Genomic DNA, 23,399 nt, shown 5'->3' on the forward strand with positions numbered 1-23,399 from the left:
TCATTGTCATCCAAGCAGTGTTTTATATTCCCTGCACGAAAGTGAGCTTGTAGAAAGGAGAACAGTGGGGTTGATGGCCATGAATGCGGATCAGCTGGGAAATGGCATTGTCATTTGTGGCCCCTTGTGATGCATGATGGAATTACCTGTGGGTCAGGTATCAATAGGGAATTGGCTGGAAGGGGCCAAGTTGATTTGTGACATGTAAGGAGGCACATCTCTCCATCTTCCTTTACTTACCAAATACTAACAAGGACTATTTGCAAATTCCCTAGCTCCTACTTTCAGTTGTACTAATAGGTGATAAGGGCATAGACAACCTTTTTCCTTGCCCGCAGTGCAGACGCAGAATTCACTCCCGAGGCTAAAGTCCTCCCTCATTTACACCAGTGCAAATCCACTGGTAGCCAGTGGGGATGCGCTGGTGTAAGTGTGGGAAGAATTTGTCCCTAGCTTTAAAAAGTGTTATAATCCAGTGAATGTTCCACAACCACAATAGGGCACAGTCTGCTGGTCTGGAGAAACAGCCAGGCCTCTCGCCTCTCTGGGTGTGTCTACGTGCAGCTGAGAGCAAGCCGCCCAACGTAAGGAGATAGGTTCGTACTAGTGGGGATTGAGCTAGTGTGCTCTAGGCTTGAGAGCCCAAGCTGGAATGTCAACCCTGCTATTTTTAGTGTGCTAGCCCAAGTCCTCCCAGCACGAATCTGTCTGCCCTGGCTGGGAGGCTCACAGCTGCAATGTAGACATACCCTCTGTGAATACTGTGATGCAGTGAGGTGCATGTCGCCATGCATTCCTCTCTCATTACCCTGCCCTGTGCAGCCCAGGATGGCTCTGGGTCTCAAAGTACAGCTGCCTGACACCACTTTCCTTCATGGCCTCCAGTTAATAACAGCAGGTTTTGATGTATATGTTTAGAAGATTTATAACATAGGAGAAAGTAAACACAATAGCTATTAGCAATATTTCCAAATGCACTGATGAGTCAGACTTGCCTCAAATTGCTCTTCATTGCAGGGACTGGTTCCATACCCTAGAGACAGATTAGTCTCCTGCTCCCCCAGAAGATTAGTCCATCATTTTCTGCTTTTGGCAAAATGACCAGAACCCCTGATCCCGTCAGAATATAGTTCTCTTAGTCTCTGAAGTATATGAGCTGATTACCATTGATATAGCCTGCACAACTGGAACTTTCAGTAGCATTCACAAAGTTATCTAGCCACGGAATTTTACATGATTCCTTCCTGGGGCAGTACGTTCTCCAGGTTTTGTGCTTAAACTGGGTGATGTGAGTGGTAGTACTTCATGTTCTAACATCAAAGTTCCCAAGCTGTGGCCCATGGATCCCTTGCTGGCAATCTCTGGTAAAATGGCTCCTCCTCCTTTCTTGCCAGCTGTTAGAGCTGTCCAGCCTAGGGTTGTCAACTTTCTAATTGCAGAAAACCAAACACCCTTGCCCCACCCCTGCCCTGAGGCCATACCCATGCAACTCCCCTTCTCCAAGGCCCCACCCCTGCTCACTCCATCCCCCCTCCCTCCATCGCTTGCTCTCCCCCACCCTTGCTCACTTGCTCATTTTCGCTGGGGCGGGGGGTTGGAGTGTGGGAGGGGGTGAGGGCTCCGGCTGGGGGTCCAGGCTCAGGGATGGGGCCAGGGATTTGGGATGGAGGAGGGGGCTTTGGACTGAGGCCAACAGGTTCGGAGTGTGGGAGGGTGCTCCGGGCTGGGGCAGAAGGTTGGGGTGCAGGATGGGGTGAGGGCTCTGGCTGAGGGTGCAGGCTTTAGGGTTGGCTGGGGATGATGGGTTTGAGGTGAAGGAAGGGGCTCTGGGAGGGGATTGAGGGGTTTGGAGTGTGGGAGGGGGCTCCGGGCTGCGGTAGGGGGTTGGGGTGTGGGAGGGGGTGAGGGCTCCGGCTGGGGGTGCGGGCTCTGGGGTGGGGCCAGAGATGAGGGATTTGGAGTGTGGGAGGGGGCTCTGCACTGGGGCCAAGGGGTTCGGAGTGCGGGAGGGGGCTCAGGGCTGCAGCGGGGGTTGAGATGCAGGAGGAGGTGTGGGCCCCAGGCGGCGCTGACCTCAGGCGTTGTTGTAACGCTTTGTTCATTTCAGAGTTACGAACAACCTCCATTACCGAGGTGTTCAGAACTCTGAGTTTCTACTGAATCCATAAAGCTAACAGTGAAATTTTCCATATCCCATTATCTGAGCCATCTAGTCCATCTTCAGCTGTGAGGCTTTTTTTAATAAAAGTTCACCTCCATGTAGTACTTAAAGCAAAGTTGTAACATTCTCAAAAACAGCTAGAATTTATATCCCTTCTACAACACACTCTGTATAGATCTTAGTACTCAAGCAGTGAGCTGGACATATGTGCAATTAAGGAAGTGTTTCCACAGCAGGAAAAAAATCCCCCTTATTGGCAATAGAAGCAGAAATAACGACAACTGAATAAAATGTCACTGTGGTTTGCGCTCGCTGTCTTATTCCCGGTATGTGTTTTGCAGTCACTCATAGTTGTAATTTCAGCCTCTTTGGAGACCACCTTTAAAAAAAAAAAAGTGTAGAAATCCATTTCCTGCCACTAGCATGCAAAGAACACAGCATCCTATTTAGTGAGCAGTTGGTAGGATGAAAGTGTGCATTTGAAACCAAATCCAAACATCAAATAACAGTAGTCTTCAAAGAGGCATTCAACTCTCTAGATAACTAGAATATTTGTTAGCTCAGTGACCTCTCAGAAATCTCTGTGGGTCCGAGTTTCTCACTTGGATGTCTCATGCTCTGTACAGACTGGTAGTTTATTTCACCAGTGTATATATTTTTTGTTTTAATCAGCAGACATACATTTGTGATTAATGTCTTTATGGTACAAGCTAAGTCTCTCTATGGTCTGACTGTTGTAGTAACTCATGCATACCCTACTTTCCCAGACCAAAGGTTCTGGTAAGAATGCGTAGAGCTGTAATTAAAATATGAGTGTTAGAAGAAATACGAGTTCAGTAGAGATACTGTTCTGTCTATATGACTGCATAATAAGGGAACCCAAATACTAGCAAGAAATTGCACGGTTAAGGCAAAAACAACAAGGAGTCCGGTGGCACCTTAAAGACTAACAAATTTATTTGGGCATAAGCTTTCGTGGGTAAAACTCCTCAGACTAACACGGCTACCCCCTGATACTTGACACGGTTAAGGCAGTAGGTTGGAAAATGTTCAGCAGTTCGTGTTAGGGGCTGAGCAGCCAGCACTCCAGTGGTGCCAAATCCTCTGGTTCTGACTCTGCTTTTAGTCAAGCAAATCTCTCGTTGAAGTCAGGAGGCCAAATCTTGCAGTCCTTGAATTTTGTTCCTGGAAATCAATGAGTTTTGCTTAAGTAAGAACTAAATTAATGACGTCAAGATTTGGGCTAATGTCTTCAGCGATATTTGTGGGTGCTCAGCACCTGACAGGATCCAGACCCAGTGCAGACTTAAAAAATACAATAAAATGCTGTTTCAGCTGCCACCATTACAAGAGAAAGAATTGTAAGGAACAATCCTGCATTGGCAAGGGCAGAGGATCTAGAGGACCGTACGTGCCTTTTCCATCTCTTATCTTCTGTCATTATGCTTCCACCTCTAGCAGTTTTTAAACCAGTCAGAAAAGCTTGCCAAGGCGTTTCAGCCTCTAGATAATGCTAGTAGCTTGGCGTGGCTGACTTTGTATCAGTAATTGGCTCCTGTAATAGCTTTTCCCATTTATATAATCACTTGTTTGATGAATGTACTCTCCACTCTTGTAGTCTGCACTGAAATCTTGTACTACTTTGTATGCTTTCATTTCCATGTGTGTTGCATTATTTTAATCCACTGCTCAAAACATCCTGATTAGAGCACGGAGATATAGCCATTGTGATTATTGTGGGTTTTTCTTGCTGATGGTCTCACATATCATGTTGGGTGGCATGTGGCAGATTCCCTCTGTTAATTAGAACAAATGTGCCAATTATGTTAATGTATCTCCCGATACCAATCAGTGAATAATTAGAGACAACGCATCTGTCTCTCACCAGGGAGTAGAATGAGAAAGAATAAGCTGCAAGGTGCATTGCTCTAAATGACTGCCACCTTCGGATTGCGTGTTTGCTCAGCCAGTCACTGTGACAGCACGGTGTCATGACAGGTTTGGAAGCAACACAGTGCACACAGATAAAATAGAGTTGGTGGCAGTCATGGTGCTCACTGGTCTGAAAATTAAATCCAAAGAACATAAGGAGTCATAGTCAAAATCAGGAGACCTTCACGTGTTCTTTGTACTACAGCACTTCTTTCAGCATTTCTTATTATTAGCTAACATTTTATCTTTAGCGCCTAGAGGCCTCAAACAGGCCAGGTTCTTGTTGTGCTATGCACTGTACAAACATATAGCAAATGACAGTACTTGCCCCAAGGAGCTTACAAACTTAGAGTGAATTGTTGTGGAATTCACAGTCTCCTTTCCTTTGTAAGGCTAATGTGGAAGAATATTGAGTTATATATCACTGAAATTTTCCTTTGATATTATCTCCACATGGGAAAACGTCTACTGTTTGTGATGGTTATGTCCCAGATTGAAGGATTTCTGGTTTGATGACAGAAAATTGAAGTTAAAGTTATTTCACTGATTGGATTGATTGATTTCAGTGATACTTCCACACATACAGAAAGGTTTATATATATTATTTTTATATGAGGTTTTGGTTCACACACACATTTAGTTACTAGTGGCCTAATTTTATTTATATATAAAAATACTCAAATGTTTATTATTAATAGTGCTAGAGACATTCTCTAATTTATTGAATTTTTAAGAGCCAGAAATCTATTTAGGGTCCCTTGATTACTGCCGGTAAATGTACTTTATCAGCAGAGTTGCAAAACAACGTGGGATGACATGATTTACAAATCAAATAATTGATAAAACCTGTATAATAACAGTATGAATAATTGCTGTCATCTATACATTATACTGTCTCAACTCTGCTCTATTCTCTTACCTTGTGTATTTGGCAGTTGCTCAGTTACTGCTTACATGAGAAAATAAGTTGTGTTCTCATAAATTCTGTTTACCTCTGATGATAACACACATGCACGCATGCCTGATTTTCAGAGGTGCTGAACACAAAAGTCAGTGGCAGCTGCTCAGCAACTCTGGAAAAATTAGGCCATTAGTAAGTAAAAATGTGTAGTAACCAAAACCTTATTTAAATGTTATAATAAGTTTTTAATTAGCTAACATTTGTACATGGTGTAACAAGAAAACACAAGATGTACTAATTATTATGGGAATCATGTGCTTTTTGGCTTTCACATTACTTTTTGCTGATTACTAAAATGTGTGTGTAAATATAACTTATACTTCCTGTCTAACCAGCCATCCTCTTATCATTTCCTTCAGTGAGGATGATAATCTTAGGGTTACCATATTTAACCAATTAAAAAAGAGGACCCTCCACAGGGCCCTGGGCCCGCCCATTTCCCCACCCCAGCCCCGCCCCAACCCCGCCCTAACTCCGCCCCCTCCTCCCTCCCACTCCCAGCCACGCGGAAAGGGCTGCCCGAGTGCTACCGGCTTCACGGTTTGCCGGGCAGCCCCCAGACCCTGCGCCCCCGGCCGGCGCTTCCCCAGCGCAGCTGGAGCCCGGGAGGGGAAGCGCCCAGCCGGGGGCACAGGGTCTGGAGGCTGCCCGGCAAACTGTGAAGCCGGTAGCGCTTGGGCTTCGGGCAGCCCCTATGCCTCCGGACCCTGCACCCCCGGCCCCGCACTTCCCCTCCCGGGCTCCAGCGGCGCAGGGTCCGGAGGCATGGGGGCTGCCCAAAGCCCATAGCGCTTGGCTCTTAAACAGAGCCAAAGAGTCAGGGAGGAGCAGAACCGCCGCGGCCGGAGGCTCTGCTCCTCCCCTGACTCTTCGGCTCTGTTTAAGAGCCGGGCTGCCCGAGCACTACCGGCTTCGGGCAGCCCCCATGCCTCCGGACCCTGCGCTGCCGGAGCCCGGGAGGGGAAGTGCCCGGCCGGCGGCTGGGGTCCGGAGGCAAGGGGGCTGCCTGAAGCCCATAGCGCTCGGGCAGCTCGGCTCTTAAACAGAGCCGAAGAGTCCGGGGAGGATCAGAGCCGCCACGGGAGGGGAAGTGCCCGGCCGGCATTTTCCCGGACATGTTCGGCTTTTTGGCAATTCCCCCCCGGACGGGGGTTTGATTGCCGAAAAGCCGGACATGTCCGGGAAAAAACGGACGTATGGTAACCCTAGATAATCTGGTGTTGGTGACATGATACTTCACTTCCATTGATGTAATTATGGTGTTACAAACAGTGGATTGTAGCATCCCATAATGAGTAAGGCAGGAAGATTAGAAAGGACACTGTGTTTAGACACACACAAGTTAATCAGCAGTGGTGCTGCAACAGGGACATGACAGCTGAGGCTTTTGGTAAACTATATTTTTCAGACTTTGACTCAGTGTAACAGAGACTAAGAAATCCTTTCTGCTTTGCACGTTACATGTTATACATGGAGTAAATTTGGCTGGGGCATTATGTGAAGAGGGTTTTTTCCTTTGAGAAATTTGGGGAAGAGCCAGACGCTGTATACAGAACTAGACAGCGAGACCTTTGGTTTGTTCTGGTATGGCAGTCCTGTTCTCATGTGATCTTATGTTTTGCAGCAACTAAAGGGGATTTATCTCTGACTGCTCTGATTTAGTCAAATCAGAATTGTCTCATCAGAGGTCCAGTCTGAATAAAGATTTGTACAGTTTTGTGAGCAGCTGTAAGACTCCCCTAAGTTTATTTATGTAATTAATTACTGTTTTGGTATTGGGGGAAGAATGCTTTCATGACCAGGAATATTGATCTGCACATGAAAACCAAAACTATTTTGTAATGAATCCAGGCCCAGTCCTGTTCCCACAGAAATCAATGGGAATTTTGCCATTGACTTCAGTCAGAGCAGAAGCAGGTCCTCAGTATGCAGACCACAGAAAGAGGAGCAATAAGTGATTCGTTTCTTTAACATAGGTAGCGTTTTGTAGAATCTCAGCTTTGCAATCCTGTATTGGTATCACAGAAATACATATTAAAAAAGCAGAAAGACCACACTTGTCTGTGTGGGATACAGAGGTTAAGCTGATGTCTAAAAGGAAGAGTGCAGAGAAGTGAGCTTTGGGCTTGTTTTTCAATCTAGATGCACACAGCTTTCACCGGTGGGCGATGCAGGGAACAAACATTGCCACTGACTGAATGGGAAGCTGTCCGTCTTGATTTTACTTGATTCCTGTTAGGACTCAATTTGGCTGAACACCAAGGAAGAAATGGGGTGGGGGGGAAACAATTTTAGGCTTCTTGCCAAGGAAATGCAGATTATTGAGAAAAGCTTAGATCTTCCATGGAAAATAAAACGTGAATGCTGTTGACAGAATGGTTTCCAAAATGTTGTGCCTCTCGCTATCTTTTTTACACACTCTCTCTCTCTTTCTGTATCTTTCTTTTTCATTTCTTCAGCACTTTTTGCACCACCAGAATTTTTAAATGCTCTGGAAGATTGGCACTTTAAATCAAGCCCACTGCAGGATAGCAGCTTTGTATGCATTACTGGGTTTTCCTTTGGAAACAAATAAACAGAAGGCAATCAAACACATTCAAACTAACAGCCTTGCAATTGGGTTGGGAATCACTAGCTCTTGTTAATAAAACTGTTACTAACAAAACAGTGTGCTGTTTTCTAAAATATTGACTTGAGATAGATAGAGAAGGGTCTCTACGGAGTTAATGACAGGTTTCAGAGTAGCAGCCGTGTTAGTCTGTATCCGCAAAAAGAACAGGAGTACTTGTGGCACCTTAGAGACTAACAAATTTATTAGAGCATAAGCTTTCGTGGACTACAGCCCAAGAAGTGTTAGTCTCTAAGGTGCCACAAGTACTCCTGTTCTTTTTATGGAGTTAATGCTTCTTTTGACTTGAAAGAATGTACCCAAAGTCTGTTACACTGCACCATTGCAACTGGGCAGCTAAGATTCTTCATACTTACTGCGAGGACATTGCAATACCCCAGCTTGTACTCTGTAATATATGGGACTGGGACAATTATAATAACTTAAGGGAAAGTTTGAAGCAAAATAGAATATACACACACTCATACACACGCACACACACACACACACACACACACACTTCTAAGGCCATTGCTATATACATGTTTCATCTTGAAGACTTGTGGTCCATTTAACTTCCCTATTTATAGTGAAATTACAATTATTTAATTATAGAGCACTGTATAAGAGGATCCAGTGATTTTGGTCCCAGCCCCAAACAGCTTATAATGTAATATTCAGACTGGAACAAGCTGAAAAAACGAAGTATATTTCATCACATTGTTTAAAAGCAATTTTTCATTTTGTTTGAAATTTTCCATAACAATTGCTTTTATTTATTTATCCATACAACATTTGTATTTGGGTTTGGTGGGGGGGAAATAACTCTCACTTTTTACACAGACACTCAGAAGAAAAAACAGGATGGGGGATTTAAAGAGTGATAGTGTTTTATTCCCCCATTGAAAAAAAGTCAATAAATTTCACTTAAAATGAAAAATTACAACCAATAGGGAAAAGTTCCACACAATTTTCATTTTTCTTTGAAAAAAAGGTTTAGACAGAATTTTTGTAACCAACTCTAACCCAGACGATTCTGTTACAAAGTACAAATTAGATACTGAAGAATGGTCTAGAGTCCTTGCCAAAAAGTCAAGGTGCTATTGTTGGTGCAGAGATAAGCACAGAAGATTTGTAAAAGAACTAGCTTTGAAGAAGGCTTTTGAAAGAGGGAGTGTGAGGCTGTTTCAAGAGTATAGGTTGGTGTAAGAGGAGGTTTAAATGGGAAAGTGGAAAAACAGAAAAGAGAGCAGTTAGAGGAGAGGTGAGGAATGTAAAAAGGAGAGAAAATGTGGCTGAAGTGAAGACGGAGTTGTAAGAGAGACAGCCGTTACAGAGCCTTGGAAGTTTTGAACTTTATGTGGAGGCAAGAAGAAGCCAGTGAATAACAATATGACATGGTCTGACTGGCAGAAGAAGATTGTCTTGTATATGGAAAAAAGAAAAATTGCTAAATGGGAATGAATCAGGGGAACTTTATTAATTAAATTACATTTTTGAATAATAAAATGTATGAAACTCTAAATACTAAACAATGACATATATTATCTGAGTGGACACACCCACATACATATTTATTCAACCAGAATAAAACAAAGCAATGAAAAACCTGCAGCTCTAAAGTGAGTTGTGATCTGAACCTATTTGCTGGAAGTGTTTATATAAAATAACAATATATTTAAAGCAACTTTTCACCAAGAAATCTGGAGGATGAGGAGGAGTGCGCACTCTCTCTCTTAGTCATTTCAGGTAGATACAATCAAAGTATTCATAGTTAGAGGTCTTAGTCAGGGGCCTGCAGGTACAGTGGCATATTTGCACAGGAGCATAAGAGTTACAGCAGCTCTCCATTAAGTTTCTCCCAACCCTCCCTCTGCTCTCCTATTTAATGCAGTGGAATATCCATGGGAAGGCAGGTTGGCCTGCCCCTCCCGTCATACACACATTGAATAGTGAGAGTTTTAGTATATGTTAGACTCTACATATATTTTCCAACTAAACCTTTTTTCTTATATCACATTCCAAAGGTTTTATCATCCCTCTGCACCACAGGGTTCATAACCTGAAAAAAGAGTGGATACTCCTGCCCTCCACAAAGGGTTCAACAGCTTTAAATTCTGTCTGGGATTGCAGAAGAGGCCTGGTGGCAGAGGCACCTTGGAGATGAGCTTAATCAGGTTTCCCGTTGGACCCACTAGCCATACACGCTCCCACTTTGTCACTTTTGTGATCCCCTGGTTTTTGTATCGGTGAGCCTCACTCCATTCAGACTTTGCCCCAGTCTTGGTTCCACAGACTGAACCTAAATGTTCCACAGATTGAACCTAGAATTTATCCCTCTATTCTGTTTGCAAAAGATTTGCAAACAAATGTTGATATTTACACACGTATATTTGCTACTAGTGAATGTTAGACAGTTGAAATGAATGAAGATCGCTTACAGCTTATTGGTGACTGGTCCATTTCACCATATGCTGTTTGTGGTGATTGGCCACATAAATCACATGGTATTGCTTTTGCTCTATGACTGGATGGCTGAAGCTTTCTAATATCGAGAATAACAATTGATGAATAGCATATATGGTTGTTTGCCTATGAATAGGCACGTTCACCTGAATCTGGGTATTCGCACAAACAACCCAAAGATGCCTCCATTAGTGAGGCCAAAAACCTGCTTGTGCAGATGTTTGCACCCATGGAATAGAAAAGTGAATGAAGGTGGTCAATCAGAATTTAAACATATGCACAAACACTCTGTTTTGCAGTATTTGACCAGATCTACGCAGGAATGAATTGAATCCTATGTGACTAAAACTAGGAGGGGCCCTAGTAACTCAGGCCACTGGTCACAGTGGTCTGTCTGTCTATCATATGGAGGAGGGCTCTTTGTTGGTTTCCAGTCTTATTGATGGTTGGGCAGTTGTTCAAATATCTTTGGAAAAGTAGTGGTCTGTCAGTACAAATCAGGCCTGTGTTGGTAGTTAGCACCTTTTAGTTCCAGTGGGTTGATTTTTGTTTTTGTTTTTCTTCCTTTAATTAAATCCTGGGCACAAGCTGAAATGATCTAGTGATGTGAAGGCACTGCTTTGATCCATCCAAGGCCCCCGTCCCTTCCTCTAGAGCACTCTTAGTTCAAATATAAACAAGCCACTGAATGTTCAGCCAGCTTATGCTAGAGTGGCTCACAGCCGTCAGCTGTGGGATAATGGGGTGTTTCTTTAGGAGAGTAGTAAAAGGAATGTGTCTGGATAAAAATCACATTTACAAATAGTTTTCTGTGTAACCTATGAAATCGTATGTTATTAACAGAAATATTTTTTGAAAATATACTTTACATAAAGCAGAAAAATAAGCAATCTTCTATTCTTCAGTATTCCCCAGTTCCCTGGTAACTGTCCCTCTTTTAGTTTATCCTGATTGCTACACAAAGAAAATATATAATTTACCTCACATTTGGGGTGTTTGATTATCATTATTTTTATTACAGTTTCACCCATGAACCACAACTGAGCTCCGAGCCTCATTCAGCTAGGCACTCTTCAGGCACAGACAAGGCTATTCCTGCCCCAAAGAGCTTACAATCTAACAGATAAGACAGATAAAAGGGTTTAACTAAAAAAATAATTACATTAGGGTGCTTGCTAGTGCACCAGTGGGAGATTTTTTTCCTTAAATCCCCAATTTTAGACAAGGTTTTAAAGAAAAGTCAACATCTACGTCCCTCACACTGTCTATCAGATATTGAAAGTCTACATTAACTATTTGGTTATGTACAACAGGGGCAGCCTTTGGAAAAAATAATTGAACATTTTGAAGGCAGAAGAAGCTGTGAGATAGGGGAAGAAATGAACTCCATGATGGCTACCTTCTCATTTCAGTGCAATGTGATATTGGCAGAATAGGCAACATTCAGCAGATGAGTCCTTTGTAGTGTACTTTGGTTTACAGCAGTTTATGGCAGGAGCAAAATAATTGAATAGTGCACACATCCAGAGGTTAAAGCCTCTGCGGATTGGCATGGTGATGACTGATAATCTTACTGTGTCTCTTGTAAACTTTTAGGTGGAGTGGTTGAAAAATGAAGAGGTGATTGATCCCGTCGAAGATCGGAATTTTTACATCACCATTGATCACAACCTGATCATCAAGCAGGCACGTCTTTCTGACACAGCTAATTACACATGCGTCGCCAAAAACATCGTCGCCAAGAGGAAAAGCACTACTGCCACTGTAATTGTCTATGGTAAGCGAGGCATTGTCCTTCTGACCTACAGGCTGCACTTTGATCTATGTGCAGAAGTGGTCTGTGTAGTTCTGCGATGCAGCTGCCACCATCTTTGATGCAGAAGTGAGGTCTGTGGAAATTACAAGTTCCTGATTGTAATGCACTATCTTAATTAGCATGGCCAGGCTGCCAATGTGGCCCTCATCCAGATGAAGTGTGATGGCCCTGTCTCCTCATTCCCTTACTTTACATCCACGTCCGCTCTGCCCCCATAAAATAGCCTGAGCAGGAAGCTAGGTCTGCCTTCCATGAAGTTATTGCTCTTGGTATTTTTGAGGCAGAATGTATCCACAGGGACAGAAGCTGCTCTAATGATACACCAGCTCATTTTGTTCATTACAATCAATTTAATTACAGGACAGACGAATGGAAAAAAAAATCCCTATGATTACCCTGAGTATTCATTCACTTCATAGCCAGGGTAGCAGTTATGCTTAATTGTAAGCAATTGCATCCCTAAAGTTACAGTGAGGGCTTTTTAGTTCCGTTCTATAGCAAACTAGCGGAATGGAGTTGATTAGCAGCATTTGTGATGCAGAGGAGGGACACGGCACAAGCATTCTGTGTTGTGATCATGGTGAATACTTTAATGGATAGACATGGGACAAATTTCACCATACACAAGTTTTTCCAAACACACAGTTAGACTCTCTAAAAGCGTAATTTAAGCTGTTGCTGAAACACTTATTGAGAGTGGGCCGTGCAGATGGGGGCACAATCTGGAGACCTGCATTGGGGAGCAGCCATCGCCTGTGTTCTCCCTCTAGGGGGACCAGACAGCAAGTGTGAAAAATCGGGACTGGGGGTAGGGCGTAATAGGCGCCTATATAAGACAAATCCCCAAATATTGGGACTGTTCCTATAAAATTGGGACATCTGGTCACCCTATCTCACTCCCAGGGATATTTTAGACCTGTGGTGTGACTGGTAATACTACAAAATTGAGGGGTTAGGAAAATTGAGCAGTTTAAATGCTTGTTATGATGGCTACACAGTATGGGGCAGTACTGGTCCCTGCCCATCTTGTTCTCCATGAGTGTCACATATCGAGGTTCATAACAGAAAGGGTAAGCAGTAACCCATCTTCCTAAAATCACGGACGAACAATATAACTGGTGAGTTCACTCTGAGCAGCCCAATAGGTGGAGTACCTGTCATATGGACTCCTCATCTTCTGTAGGCAAGGCTCTCATTGGGACTGGTGAACAAGGGATACCCTTGCCTTAGCATTCTGTGAACTGTTGCTGTGAAGAGAGGAAAGTAACGTGTTGAATTTCTGATAGACCACATCCCAAAAGAGAGGACCATAGATGACGGGTACATCTGTACGCTAGTTATCGTACAGCCACTATACACACTGGATTATCTTGCTGTGAAATACAATGCAGCTTTCAGGATGCATATATTTTGGCTTACAGAGTTCAAGATGCACTGTTTGATCTTACAGTGATTGCAATTATAGAAAGATAAATCAACGCTCATTGCTGGATCATATTGGGTCTATATGAAGAGAAGGGCCATTTAAAATCCACAGTAGCCATACTACAGGAAACGGAAAGGACTTTTCATGCAATGGTATTTCTTGGACCAGTGGTTAAAAAAGGGGGATTTGTGTTTATTTAATGCTCTTTGTCACCTGTCACCTTTCAGTCAATGGCGGCTGGTCTACCTGGACTGAGTGGTCAGTGTGTAACGGTCGCTGTGGAAGAGGCTATCAGAAGCGCACAAGGACCTGCACCAACCCTGCCCCACTCAATGGTGGTGCCTTTTGTGAGGGCCAAAGTGTCCAAAAAATAACTTGCACCACCCTGTGTCCAGGTACAGTATGAAAGACCCACAGCCCAGATGTGATTATCTAGTTTTTTCCAACATCAAGTATTTTAGGAAGTAACTATTAATCATAAACACTCCTTTTATTTTACTGGTAAATCCAGCATTTCAGTGAATGAATACTAAATTGTGTTACATAAATAGATAAAACATTGTGCACAGAGTAGATCAAACCATAGTGGATTAAATCCCACTGTTTCACAAAGCTTGCACCATCATCTCAGTCCCTGTAATTCAAGGGATTTGAGCAACATTTACAGCTTCAAATCTTAAGAGCTAAAGCTCTTGATCTGTTGAAAGCTGTGGAAATAAACTAGAATTTAAGTACAGAATATTATTTTGACCAAACAGATTTGTAACATTCGTTTCTGTGCATACCAATTTCTCAGTTTACACTGTAAAGATGAGTAGAGCATTTGAAACATCTGGATTATGAATGTTCAACTTGACATACATATTTACCTGTCAACAAAGACAAGAACATTCACACCAAAAATATCCACTCATTCACACATTAAAATAATTTTAAATTGCATCAAAAGCCAGAAAATTAAAACATGAAATGTATACTTTATCATTTAATTCAACACTGCTTAAGGGCTCTGGGTGGCTTTTAGAGAGACAAACTCTGCTATCCCTCACTCGTGTTGAGTAGCACTTTCCTATGCATTGAAATCAATGGCACTACTGTTTAAATAAGGTACTACTTAGCACAGGTAAGGAGCATCAAAATCTGGCTCTTAGTGATGGGTGAAACTCAGAGAAATGGAAGGTCATTTCAAATTCTGGGCACTGAGCTGAGCCTCTTTAGTCCGAATATTTAGTAGATCCAGCTATTAAAGTCAGCACTTTTGGGCCCCAGCATTGGCCTAACTCTTCTCCCATTGAAATCAATGGGCATTATTGTATTGACTTCAGTGGGAGCAGGGTCAGATTAATATTGAGCACTTGTCAAAATCCCATTTTAGTCCATTAATGTTGGTACCTAATTGTGGATGTGGGAGCCTACCTTCAGGCACCCGTTATTTTAAAATCTTGGCCATGGTTTTTATCTTCACAATGTCACTTTAAATACATGACCAACTAGCTTATAAATACAGATTGTAGCACAGGTAATAAACTGCATGTGCAGAGTACGTATCCTTGACAGTTTTGCTGATTATGCCTAGTAGCCCCTTTTTCAAATGAAATATTTCAGTGGCTTTAGTCATTTCTCTGAATATGAAAAGTGATGATTTCATAACACCGAATAATTTCTTGCCAAATGTAATCCTTTGTTGTACATAAGTGCCAAAAAACATAAATTTCTGGGCTTTCAGGTTTTTTTCTTCTTAAACAATTTAGCCATGGAGAAACCTCTTTTTGTTTCCATTTCAAAAAAGAGAGGAGAAGAGAGAAGGAACGAGTACTCGGGGACAAATTTCAATCCAGAATTAGTTCTTCTATCAAAGCTATAAATTCCACAAGACAACTGCTGACTGACTCTTTTCCTGAAGTCAGTTCTTTATGTGACACAGTGGCTCAGTTCTTGTTACTGGGACAGAAAGCCTTAAACATCTCGATAAGCTGTTGGGATCCAACCCATACAAGTATTAACTGAAAGACGTACGTTTCTAATGGGCACTTGGTGGCCCAGGTGGACTGAAGAGATGTCAAAATCACAAAAATCACCACTATAGTTAGCACTAATTATTACCTTTGCTGGCAATCCAAACATGTATATCTAAGACCATGGAGACTGAACTACCTCATTCCCCTTACAGTTGGTCCTTCTAGGGCTAGCTTGAGGCAAATTAGCAGGGCTGTGTGAGGAAGCTTGTATTTCTATGATTGATGCTGTAAAGATTTCGGTCCTTAGTTCTATCAGTCTGGCACCTTTCAAAAGGGCTAAATTCACAAAGATCTTTTAAAATCAACCATTTTCTCTGCTTCTATCTATATTTGCATCTCTCTCTTTCTGACCTTCCTAAGTCATGTCGCTTTTTTGTCACAGTGGATGGTAGATGGACAGCATGGAGTAAGTGGTCTACCTGTGGAACAGAGTGTACCCATTGGCGCAGGAGGGAATGCACAGCGCCAGCACCGAAGAATGGCGGGAAAGATTGTGAGGGTCTCGTTCTGCAGTCCAAGAACTGCACAGATGGGCTGTGTATGCAGAGTAAGTGGAAGTATATTAATCTGTTGTATTGACTTTGGAGTTTGGAAAATATATAGCCATTTAAAAAACAAATTAAAGCTTGAATGTTCTCCTGCCATAAAAATCTCCTATAAGCAGAAGCTGGAGAGTATCTAAATGAAATACTCTGCACCATAACAACATAAGGAAGAAAGCTACATTTAAGTGAAATGGCATAAAATGACCAAAATAACCCACATGTGGTGCTGCAAAATTGTGCCATCTAGGCATTGTCTGAATTGGGTGCAAAGCTTCACCACCTACAGCAAGCTTAGGGAGGAATTGTGTGGCTGAGGCAAATCCTCTGTAAACTCCCTGGAATAAATGGCAGCGTAGTCCTCTCAGCATTCTGTGCCAGTTTTGTGTAGTGGTGGAGAATGAAGGTGGAGCCATGACCATTGTAATGGTCTGTGCCTTTTCTGAGATCCTTTTCCAGTCCCCCAAGTGCACCACTTTCAAGTGACAGGCCTGTACTCTACTTCTCTTTGGGGGTGGGACCTTGTGTTCCTTCCACTGTCTGAGTGGTTGTGCTAGGTTATGCCCATCTGGTTGCCAAATTTGACACCTCGCAGACTTGTTGGGCATAGCACCTACAAGACTTCCCTTCAGGAGTTGGTGGACAGTAATATTATGCAGTCATACAGAAGCAGCTTTTTCAGGACAAAGGATGATTTTTTTGCCAAAAGGTTCACAGCACTCAAAGAAATGGATTTAAAACAACAGAGAGACCAGTAGGTGCAATGTCTTACCTATGCTTGGCATTCCCCTGAAGGCCCTAGGTAGATATGACTTAGCCTTGGTATCCTCTGTTCTCTTGGGGGCTAAGCTACAGCCTGCTAGCTGCAGACCCGACTCACTGATAGTCTGGGTGTCAGCTTGTATCCCTGTTGGTGCTCATTGGCATTCACTGAGCAGCCTTTCTCAACAAAATCAATCCCCCGCTCTTTCCTAGGCCTAGGGTCCTGTAATGTTTAGTACCCTTTTTTGATCCTAGATTTAGCCTTGGGAAGAGTAAACCATTCTAACTTGATTGGAGCCTGGTGGGGGGTATTATCCAGTTAACATTTTCCTCAAGGACTTTTATCTGTGTCATTGTTGCCTTTCCTGCTTGGTCCCTCTAACAACCCCTTCTGATCTAACTCCGTATCAAGTAGCCCACTATAAACATTATAATGCATCATGTACCTAAAAAAAAAACCACATATATTTCCCAATTCTCCACAGCTATGTCCTCTTACGGCTTCCTTTGGGGTAATTTTGCACCCCCAGGGGGCCAGGCCTCTGACCTCTCCCAAATGCAAGGACTTAGATTGTCCTTAGCCCACGTGTAGAGTGCTTGGGGGAGGGAAGAAGCCTCCTTCCATTGTTCTTCCCCAACTGTGCACCCACGCAGATGCCGGGGTAATCTAGTCTACAGTAGATATAATTACACACTAGCTAGAGACACCTGCAGAATAAATGAACTCCTTTATGGGAAAATACTGTTTCCTGTGCCAAGATCATGTAAACAGACTTGCTGCAGGGTATCTCCTCTGAGCTTTGGGCAAAGTATTCTTCCCTTTTAGTCCGCAGGGATGCAGTAGTCTCTGCAACTCTTGTACCTCCTCTCTTTCGGGGGAAACTGGTAGTGGATCCATATAGGGTGGATCTAGAGCTCTCTAAAGCTACCACTCCTCACCCTTATATGCAGCAATGTGCAAGCTGAGGGTCTATGTCATAAAGGTGTGCAGTAGGAGTGCATCAGTCTCTCTGCGTCCAGGGCCTTTCCCACTCACACAAGAGGAGGCAGGATTTGCCCCTTTGCGAAGTGTAGATTTAGGATTCTATATCCAGTATAGCATCACTTGAAGAGAGAGCCTGTTGTTTAGTTATTCATTTGGATATTTACAGCTCTGCCATAAACAAGCACCCATCCAATGCTCTGGGTGCCCTGGACTAGTCTTTTAAAAAATCCAACTTATTAACCAAATGACACATCTGTTACCCCGGATTAAACAAACTCCCAGGAATGTAAATAGAACAAAATGAATTGACCTCCCCATACAGCCCCACCGGCGTCCCATATCATCATTATTGCTAGGCCCATCTTCTTATGGGCCAGGAAGTTAAGATGGATGTTGCAGCTCTCCCTGAAGGTTAACAAACTCGGGCTCTTTCGGACCATAGGGAGAATCGAGTTGAAAAGGCTTCATGACCTGCCTGTTGACCTCTCTCTCTGATACCAATGAGGCTCCAGCCCAATGTCTCTGATGGTCACAGGGAGAGAGAGTCTCACGGATAGATGGGTCTCGGGACTGATAGAGCTTTTATAGTTCAAAACCAACATCTTCAAAAAATCAACCTGGTAAAGCCAACCATAGGTCTTTGGCACTGTTCATTTGCACACACAAAATTGGATCTAGGTACATTACTTTGTTCCTTTTTATATTTAAGTGAATTTAGAGCCAGACTGATAGCGCTGAAGACTGAAGCTGTCTGTTCGCAGAACAGGTACAGCATCGGCAAGAGCGCAAATTTCAACACACTGACCCTCCAATGTATCTCAGCCTCTAAAACTCAGAGGAGAGTTAAGTCTTCAGGACCATCCTGGTGTTGGCCACTCCACTATGACTACCAAGAGGTTCCCAATTATTGTCAAGGCTTATATTGGTTTTTGTGTGTGTGTGTGTGGAACTGAACCAGATGATACATTAAAAATGGAGGTCCTATCTGCACTGCTGGTTCATTAAAGATCCACTGAACTTTTAATAAGAACAGTGGTTGGTTCCAATGGCCTTTGCCAAAATTTGCCTTCTTCCACTCCTCTGCATTTTACTATACTGCTTTCTGATTCTCCACCTGGCTGCAGCTCTCCATCACCCAAGGGGCTGCAGTTGTATCTGTATAGTGGTTGTATGTTCACAGTTGTATGTTCAAATAGGCCACAGAAATGCCATTAGCTAGTATGCAGTGATTTTCAGTCACTACCAAATAGGGCTAGATTTGAACACATGACCTAGACATAGAAGAATCTGTATCGAAACCCTGAGCTATCCAATCTCAAAACATGATTTTTCCTTCAGTTTTCATTTAACCAAAAACTTACTCATCCACATGGCCACATCCTTCATTTGAGTTTTGATGCTTTAGTGACAGCTGCACGAAACCAGCTGTAATTTGTCCATTTTTATTTTTGTGGGGGAGGGAAAAGAGAAGCTGAACTTTTCTCTAAAAGTAAAAAGAAGTCATACTAAAGTAAAGTTATATTACACCCTGAAAATATGGGTTTGTAGCGGGGAAGCTAATGTATCCTTCACTCCAGTGGTGTGAATGAGCCATTATGGTAAATTAGCAAGAAAAGAAACCACCTCCACTCTAAAGAGCTCTTTATTACCAGATTATATTTAGACAGGTGTGTGTCATCTTTGGGTATATGCATAAGCAGAGTCATTTAAGCAGAAATCTCATGAAAACAAATTCATAATGCTGCTGCAGAATAAAAGCCCTGTAGGGATCCCATTTTTATGTAGATGGTATATTGCATTTTATTTGTGAAAGTGACTGCTGGGAGTAAAGCACAGATCTTCAAAAGGAGGGAGGGTGATGCTAATGTGAATCCCACTCCGCATTTTTATATGTATATGGAGGGTAGGAGGAAATGAAAAATATACAGTTGCATATTGATCTCCTTAGCTCCAGAGGTTGAGATTGTCCCTCAGTGTTGGAGTTTAATGGTAATGTCTTTATACGTACGGGGTTCATATACCTGTAAAACTTACAATCCTGCTCCATGATCCATCACTGCTGAATAGATTGATTTGCCATACGTTAGCTCTGTGCCTGCGATTCTTTCTCTCTCTCAATTTATGTAAATCCATTCAGAACACTTTTATTTTTACTTCTGTATAGGGTTGGGTTCCTCCAGATGAACTCATAGTGCATCTGTGTGCTGAGCTAGGGAGGAACACAGGACCCTTTTCATTCCTGAAACACACTGAAATTCATTACGGATTATTAGGTTTTCATCTGGATTGAGTTGGAATTAGATTTTTTCATAACTCGGAGGCCTTTAAATCCAGATCACACACTTTCAAAGAACTTCCAGCAGTTTTCCCTTGTGGGCACATGGATAAGAGCCAAGGGACCCAAGATCAAGCCCTCTGTGTGCTTGGATCCTTTTCTGATTTCTACTTGGTGGCTGCTTAATTGCATGCTATGCAGATTCTACCCATTAGAGCAGTTTCTCCCTTCCTTCCCAGAATCAGTCTTCATCAAAAACTGATAGGTTATCAATTAAATATAGTAATGTGGAGGTCTGAGAATTATTAAATAGCTTCTTGTAGCAGGAGCAACTAACCCATTGCTTTGACAGAAACTCACTTGTAAAAAAATATATAAAAGAGATATCTCAGGAAATATTGGATTGAATCAGTCTAATTTACAAGCCCTTTCTCTTCCAGTCTATTATTCACTACACTAACATCACTTGGGCAAATCAATAAGCTCTTTCATCAGACTGCCCCAACTCCAACACAGAGCAGCAGTCTGTACCGCTATCGATTTCTGTGTGGGGATGAAAAGTGTGGAGCCTTCCCCATCCCTTGTAATTACAGTATTTTACACCCAAAGCTGTAGTTTCTGCTTACCGCTAACCATGGTGTTTCTGGTGCAACTCTGCTGTCACATTTATTCAGACTAATGATCTTGCTAGTGTACACACACACTCCTATTCAGTAGCTAGTATTTTTCCCTTAACATGAAAGAATGAATAAGCATTAAACTAGCATGCCTGCAGAGAGACAGGGGGCAGATTGAAAAAGAAAAGTAACTGCAGTGAAAATTTAGGACAACTGTTACTACTGTAAACCTCCAAATATACTGTATCACCTAGCAGGAGTCTTTACAATAATTTAATAATTTATTGTAATGGCATTAATAAGCCCTCAGCAACATCGTATACTGTATGTGTAATAAAAACTGGCACCACCCACAGTAGTTAAATTATTTACCACCATATTTGCAGCATATCCTATTTGAAGCACAGAGATTAGGTTAAATATCACAATGCTTTGAGATATTTGCCTGCAAGGCTCTATTGACATTCAAAATATTCCATATTATTCATTGTTTTAATAATAGTAATGTCAGTCTCAGAAGAGTATATAATTTGTCATCTTTATGTATTAGAAGGTTAACACTTCACATTTGTCCACGTTTTCCTGCCAGGCATCTATTACATAAGTTGCTTCTTTAGAAGGAAGAAAGGTTAACCTAGTATTAATGTCTGCCGTGCTTTCTGTCGCAGCAGTTTCTTGCTGGAACATACATATTCTGCACATGTGCTGCTTGTTCAATGTAATACACCAGAATCTTCTGATGAAATAAGCATTTGTTTCCCTTTTTGGTTTGTTTTAAAAGGAGGGGTGCTGTGAAGAATTGTAGCACAGAGTAACCTGATGAGAACCTAGAGAACTTCTGAGCAGTTCCATGTGCAAAGAGTAAAGGAATGTTTTTCAGAATCAAGGAGGGAAGCAAAGTTGTCTCACGGGAGATCACAACAGAAGCTAGTGTGTGTGTAAAAGAATGAAAGGAAATCCTTTATTAAAAGCATGTGGGTTGAGAAACAACTTTTAATATGTTCAGTCTCTTGCATACTAATGTATCCACCTAGCCAGCCTTGCTGAGCTCTTTCAGGAAGAGCTGCTTTAATTTAAAGGATCTTCTCATCTTTTCTTCCAATCCATTCCTGGGGGGAGGATTTCTGTAGCATTTGTTATTTGATATAAAATTCATCCAGATCTACTATTCTGTTTGTTTAACCTGCTAATAAACAATGGGTGAGATTTTCAAAGCACTCTAATGAGTTTGGACACATCTTCTTACTATTGTTTGTATTACATTCATGCAAAAAGGCCCCAATTCAGAACATGGTTCCTCTGTGCTAGGCGCTGTACAAACATGTACTGAGAAACAATCCCTGGCTCAAACAGCTTGTGATCTAAATAGACAAAAGGGGAGATGGAGAGGTGAAGTGATTTGCCCAAGGTCCCACAGGAGGCCAATGGCAGAGCTGGGGATAGGACCCAGGAGTCCTGATTCCCAATCCAGTGCCTCATCTACTAGAGCACTATACCACTCCATTAATTTTAAGAGAAAATATTTTTTCTAAAGCCTTTGGACTGCATTGAAAATGTCAACTTATATTAAGCATAGAAGCATGCATATATGAAAGAAACCCCAAACATTCTTCCTATATATCTTTAATTATTGTAAATTCCCTATCTCTTCTCTTCTTTTCTCCTTTATTTTTCCCTCATACCCCCTACCTAATAATGATAATATATAATAATAAAAGATCTTCTCCACTTAGATGAAGAGAAAGACATGTAAACTGATAATAGATGTCTTGTTGATGCAGACCCAGATAGAGAAACAGAATAACCAGGGCCCTACCAAGTTCACGGTCCATTTTGGTCAATTTCATGGTCATAGGATTTTAAAAATAATAAATTTCATGATTTCAGCTATTTGAATCTGAAATTTCAGGAAAAAAGAACTGGAGTACTTGTGGCACCTTAGAGACTAACAAATTTATTAGAGCATAAGCTTTCGTAGAAGTGGGCTGTAGTCCACAAAAGCTTTCGTAGAAGTGGGCTGTAGTCCACAAAAGCTTTCGTAGAAGTGGGCTGTAGTCCACGAAAGCTTATGCTCTAATAAATTTGTTAGTCTCTAAGGTGCCACAAGTACTCCTGTTCTTTTTGCAGATACAGACTAACACGGCTGCTACTCTGAAACCTGAAATTTCAGGGTGTTGAATTGTAGGAGTCCTGACTCTACTACCCTTACTTCGGCGCTGCTGCTGGCAGCGGCGCTGCCTTCAGAACTGGGCAGCTGGAGAGCGGCAGCTGTTGGCTGGGATCCCGGCTCTGAAGGCAGAGTCACTGCCAGCAGCAGTGCAGAAGTAAGGATGGCTTGGTATAGTATGGTATTGCCATCCTTACTTGTGTGCTGCTGCCTGCAGAGCTGGGCCCTCAGTCAGCAGCCACCACTCTCCAGCTGCCCAGCATTGAAGGCATCGCAGAAGAAAGGATGGTAATACCACAATTCCCCTAAAATAACCTTGCCTTTTGGGTCAGGACCCCCAATTTGAGAAATGCTGGTCTTCCCCATGAAATCTGTATAGTATAGGGTAAAAGAACACAAAAGACCAGATTTCACAGGGGGAGACCAGATTTCATGGTCCGTGACACATTTTTCATGGCTGTGAATTTGGTAGAGCCCTAATAATAACATAAGGATAATACAAAGTGCTTAGTTCAGCCATAGATTTCAAAGCCCCTTACAGAGATGGGTAAGTATCACTATTCCCACGTCACTTGGCTTAGCAAGGCACAGAGAGGTTATATGACTTGCCATGGGTCAAACAGCGAGTCAGTGTCAGAGTCATTCCAATCTCTTGATTCCCAG

At 42.4% G+C, this 23,399-nt stretch overlaps 1 protein-coding gene across 3 annotated transcripts in view; it reads left to right on the top strand.

Moving 5' to 3' along the window:
- UNC5C (unc-5 netrin receptor C) overlaps positions 1 to 23,399 on the top strand; it is a 368,610-nt gene that overhangs the window by 282,813 nt on the left and 62,398 nt on the right. For all 3 annotated transcript variants that reach the window (XM_005278470.4, XM_005278471.5, XM_065596056.1), the window contains exons 5-7: positions 11,725 to 11,905; positions 13,598 to 13,765; positions 15,771 to 15,935. In XM_005278470.4, the coding sequence (XP_005278527.1) occupies positions 11,725 to 11,905; positions 13,598 to 13,765; positions 15,771 to 15,935 (514 nt within the window). The remainder of the gene's footprint in view (positions 1 to 11,724; positions 11,906 to 13,597; positions 13,766 to 15,770; positions 15,936 to 23,399) is intronic.

The sequence above is a fragment of the Chrysemys picta genome, chromosome 5 (genome assembly GCF_011386835.1).
Source record: "Chrysemys picta bellii isolate R12L10 chromosome 5, ASM1138683v2, whole genome shotgun sequence".
Classification (NCBI taxonomy): Eukaryota; Metazoa; Chordata; order Testudines; family Emydidae; genus Chrysemys; species Chrysemys picta.